Source organism: Amphibalanus amphitrite, unplaced genomic scaffold (genome assembly GCF_019059575.1).
Source record: "Amphibalanus amphitrite isolate SeventyFive unplaced genomic scaffold, NRLGWU_Aamphi_draft 000478F_arrow, whole genome shotgun sequence".
In the NCBI taxonomy this organism is placed as follows: domain Eukaryota; kingdom Metazoa; phylum Arthropoda; class Thecostraca; order Balanomorpha; family Balanidae; genus Amphibalanus; species Amphibalanus amphitrite.
The window spans coordinates 26,223-29,820 of NW_024881972.1; the positions used below are offsets into that span (position 1 = coordinate 26,223).

The 3,598-nt window shown below is 49.9% G+C and overlaps 1 protein-coding gene across 1 annotated transcript; it reads left to right on the plus strand.

The window, feature by feature from the left end:
- The first annotated feature begins 638 nt into the window (after positions 1-638).
- On the plus strand, positions 639-3,191 carry LOC122392271. Its single transcript, XM_043386960.1, has 4 exons — positions 639-1,200; positions 1,453-1,603; positions 1,750-1,929; positions 2,552-3,191. The coding sequence occupies exons 1-4, from the start codon at positions 668-670 to the stop codon at positions 2,792-2,794; spliced, it is 1,107 nt and encodes a 368-aa protein (XP_043242895.1). The 5' UTR covers positions 639-667; the 3' UTR covers positions 2,795-3,191.
- The last annotated feature ends 407 nt before the right edge of the window (positions 3,192-3,598 follow it).

A 3,598-nucleotide genomic window follows, 5' to 3' on the forward strand; every position in this document is an offset into this window, starting at 1 on the left:
TTAGATGCCGAGTGCCCTGGTCCAGATGCCCTGGTGCCGGACTCGTTAAAGTTACATCCATTCAGCACTCAGGAGGGACATGGGAGGGACAACATAACCAGTAGCGGCGGAACAACTTCAAATAAGGGGGAACACTGACGACTTTTGGTCCCATTCTTTCCATGCAACGTCCATAGGGCTCATGTTAAAATGCCAAAATCAAGGGGGACACGGTGCCCCGGTGCCCCCCGTTCCGGTTCGGCCGCCTATGAACATAACAGACCGTGCCAACTGCGCATCAATTTCGTGACACTCTGTATACCTACGCCTTGCGTCAATTCCGTCGAGATGGAGCCACCACTGCATGGACTTGAGCCACCGTCTCCGTACCTTTCGTATATACAGAGTTGTAGCCGTGTGTATAAAAGCTGCGATGTCTACATAGCATTCCGCCCTGATGGGCTACTACTGTTCCGGCAGAGACGATTTTATTTTTTCGAGCCATAATCGCTTACACATTCCATTTAGGTATTTTTTGATGAAAATGAAAATGTTAAGTAATTTGGACCACCTAAGATTAGAATTAGCTAAGATATAAATTTCGAGTGTTCTTCGAAGCCTGCACCTAAGAGTGAGAGAGATCTCATTTTCTCAGAGGTCAAGTCATGCCGTTCGGGAGGACGGATGGATGGACCGGCTGCCCAGTATTCCGGCGGGGCTGAGGTTGCCGCAGGAACTCGCCAGTCGCACCACAGTGCTGCTGGTCACACTGCTGGCCGGCTGCATGCTGCTGCTGTACTCGGCCGGCTCCGGACACATGAGTCCGGCCGCGCTGGGCCAGCACTACAACAGGATCCGCGGCGTCGCGCACAGTCGGCTCCGCAGCCTGATGGACAGCAGCGCCGGCAGTGAGCCGCTCAGCGCCGTCTACTGCTCGCAGGCGTGTCCGTGCGCCTGCCGGCCGTGGCGCGGGCCGGAGGACGGCGATCCTCCAGAGCCGACCGTCTCCAACTGCGGGCACACGGCCGACCGGCGCGGCGCGGGACAGAACGTGCTGGCCTACACCTTCTTCGGCGACAATGTCACCGCCTACTTAAGCGGCATCGAGCGGAACGCGATGCGTGCGCTTTTGTTTTACCCAGGCTGGACAATGCGCGTTTTTCACGACGGCAAAGCTAGCTCCTCAGAATGGAACAATACAGCCTGCGAAATTACTTGCAAGTAAGCTGTTTGAATGCTCTTAAAGGAATTATAAGGGTTTTTGAAAATTGACACGTAAAATTCTTGTGTGATATGAGATACCCACCTTTGAGTTTTTACTACTTGGTGAGCGGTAGGTTATGCAGTTTTATAAGTCCTCGCATCTAAAGACATCTGTACGAGTACCTACAATAGCCAGATATGGTATATCATCTTGGTACATGATTTAACATTCAAAATTAGCCACTTCTAACTTTACCCTTTGACTTGTAGGTTTCGCAACGTAGACTTTTGTGACGTGCGTCATCTGCCCGGTCTGGGAGATATCAGCAACCAGTTTGGCGGCGTCTGGCGATTCGCCGTCATCGCAGACGAGTCTGTCGAACGGTTTGTGGTGCGAGACCTCGACTCTATTCTGACGCAGGTGAGACAAAATACCTATCTGCGGCAATTGTCTGAGCTCTTGAAATGTGCCTACAAAATGTTGAACATGTAAAACCATGTAAGCAGTTTTGGTTATCGTTCATTCGTTTACCATATCACCTAGTAGGATTTCCACCTACTTTTCAGAGAGAACGCGACGCAGTCAACGAATGGCTGGAGTCCAACAAAACGTTCCACGTCATGCGGGATCACCCGTTTCATGGAGATGAGATTCTGGCCGGCATGTGGGGTGGATGGAACCGCTACAACGACAAGTACCGCCGACTTCGTCAGCAGATGATCGGGTCAATTCGCCCCACCAGAAGGGTAGGTAACCGCCGAACGTTTTTCCCGTCTACGTAGACGGTGACCGAGTCTTCTTGTACGGACGGTGGCGGCGTCTTCTTAGTTGCGTATTGGGTTATGCAATATGCATATCCGCCCCGGCAGTGTTACTACTGGAACACTTTTGCTTTGCACGTGCACCGGCTCACGAACGGCTGAATACCGATTGACTAGAAACCTGGGCGCAGGAAGCTTCAGTGGGAAGTTGGATTTGAACACCACCAGTCAGTTGAGGTATTCTCCATGCAAACACAAATGCACGGGCCTCTTCAGTCTTCGTCATCTTAAGAACGAATTAAAGTGCATGCAACAATAACTACATGCAAATAACAATACAGGCACTCAACTTGTTCTTCGATCTTCATTTCATGCATAATAATGTACAAAAATGTTGATTTTGATCAATTCAGGATATGCAAGAGCTCTCATCTAAGCTTATTCTGAAAGGACACGACTTACGAGCCGGTCAACGGTTTCAGTAGGTACTAGCAGCTTTACTTTCTGAGGAGGCTGGGCTAGTCGTGGTACTGTAGTAGCTGCTCACTGCTGCCCAGTCATGTGTAATACGGCACTCTAACCAAGTGGCTGTGGTGTCTGGTTTCAGTTCAACTGGGACCAGACCCTTCTGAGAGACGTCCTGTGGCCCGAGATGGTCCGAACCGGCGACCTCATGTCGCACGACAGCTACCAGTGCCAGCACTTTCCATTCACACAGCCGTTCCCGACGCAGCGTTACAACATGACCGAGTTTGTCGGCTCGCAGTACACCAGGACGACGATCACTGTGCAGAATGAATGCCCCTTGGCCTGCAGGCCCCCGTCGCGTATGCACTGGTTGTACTGCTGAAACAACAAAATGGATTTCTCCATTCCTCCGCAACCCATGACATTTTTTTTTTCATAGGCATTATCAGCCAGCAATGGAAATTAAGTCGCATTCATAAACTCATGTGCCGATTTTTCCAGCTTAATAGTTCATGTGCTTAAAGTCCAAGATTTGGCAAACCTCATGAGCACTGTAATCAGTTGTTGGAAACTTGCCCGCCTGCCCTCCGAGATGGTCGACATGACCATCAGCCACCTGCAGACCGTGCTACTGCTGGAGCTGATCCGCCGGAAGGGCGCTCACATTGAGCATCTGCTTTGAGGAGCTGCCGCGACTGACCAGAGGGTTTACATGCCATGTGGCACCTGCCGTCTGTTTTGCCATGTTTTAATGAATACAACTATATGCCATTTTCAAATGTTTGTTTTCGGAATCATAGCAAAAATTTAAAAAAATAGTATCCGTTTTTTCTGGACACCCTGTACGTACTCCGGATTCCCTGGGCTTCTAAAAAAAGTTAGACGAATTTGTAACTAATATATTTAACCCTCGCCCGCACATGCCATTTTCCCATCCTAGAACGCACATGGGGGGTAGTGGTTGCCACCCCCCCGCGCCATTTCGTTCCTGTTGGAGATAGAGCTTAGCGGTAAGGACCAAAAAGATTCTTTAGGAAGAGACAAATCCAATGATACCCAGTTTTACCTTCTCAGGTCAGTCATTGACCTTCCAGGTCAGGTCAAACTAAAAAATGTTGCTGTTTTGGGTCACCGTTGAATATCAAGTGCGCTGCTTATCATATACCGATGACGATGCCGTTTTCTG

Coding starts and splice junctions, on each gene's coding strand:
- LOC122392271 (XM_043386960.1), top strand. CDS start 668: ATGGACCGGCTGCCCAGTATTCCGGCGGGGCTGAGGTTGCCGCAGGAA. Junction 1,201..1,452: donor GCCTGCGAAATTACTTGCAA/GTAAGCTGTTTG, acceptor TTTGACTTGTAG/GTTTCGCAACGTAGACTTTT. Junction 1,604..1,749: donor TCGACTCTATTCTGACGCAG/GTGAGACAAAAT, acceptor CCTACTTTTCAG/AGAGAACGCGACGCAGTCAA.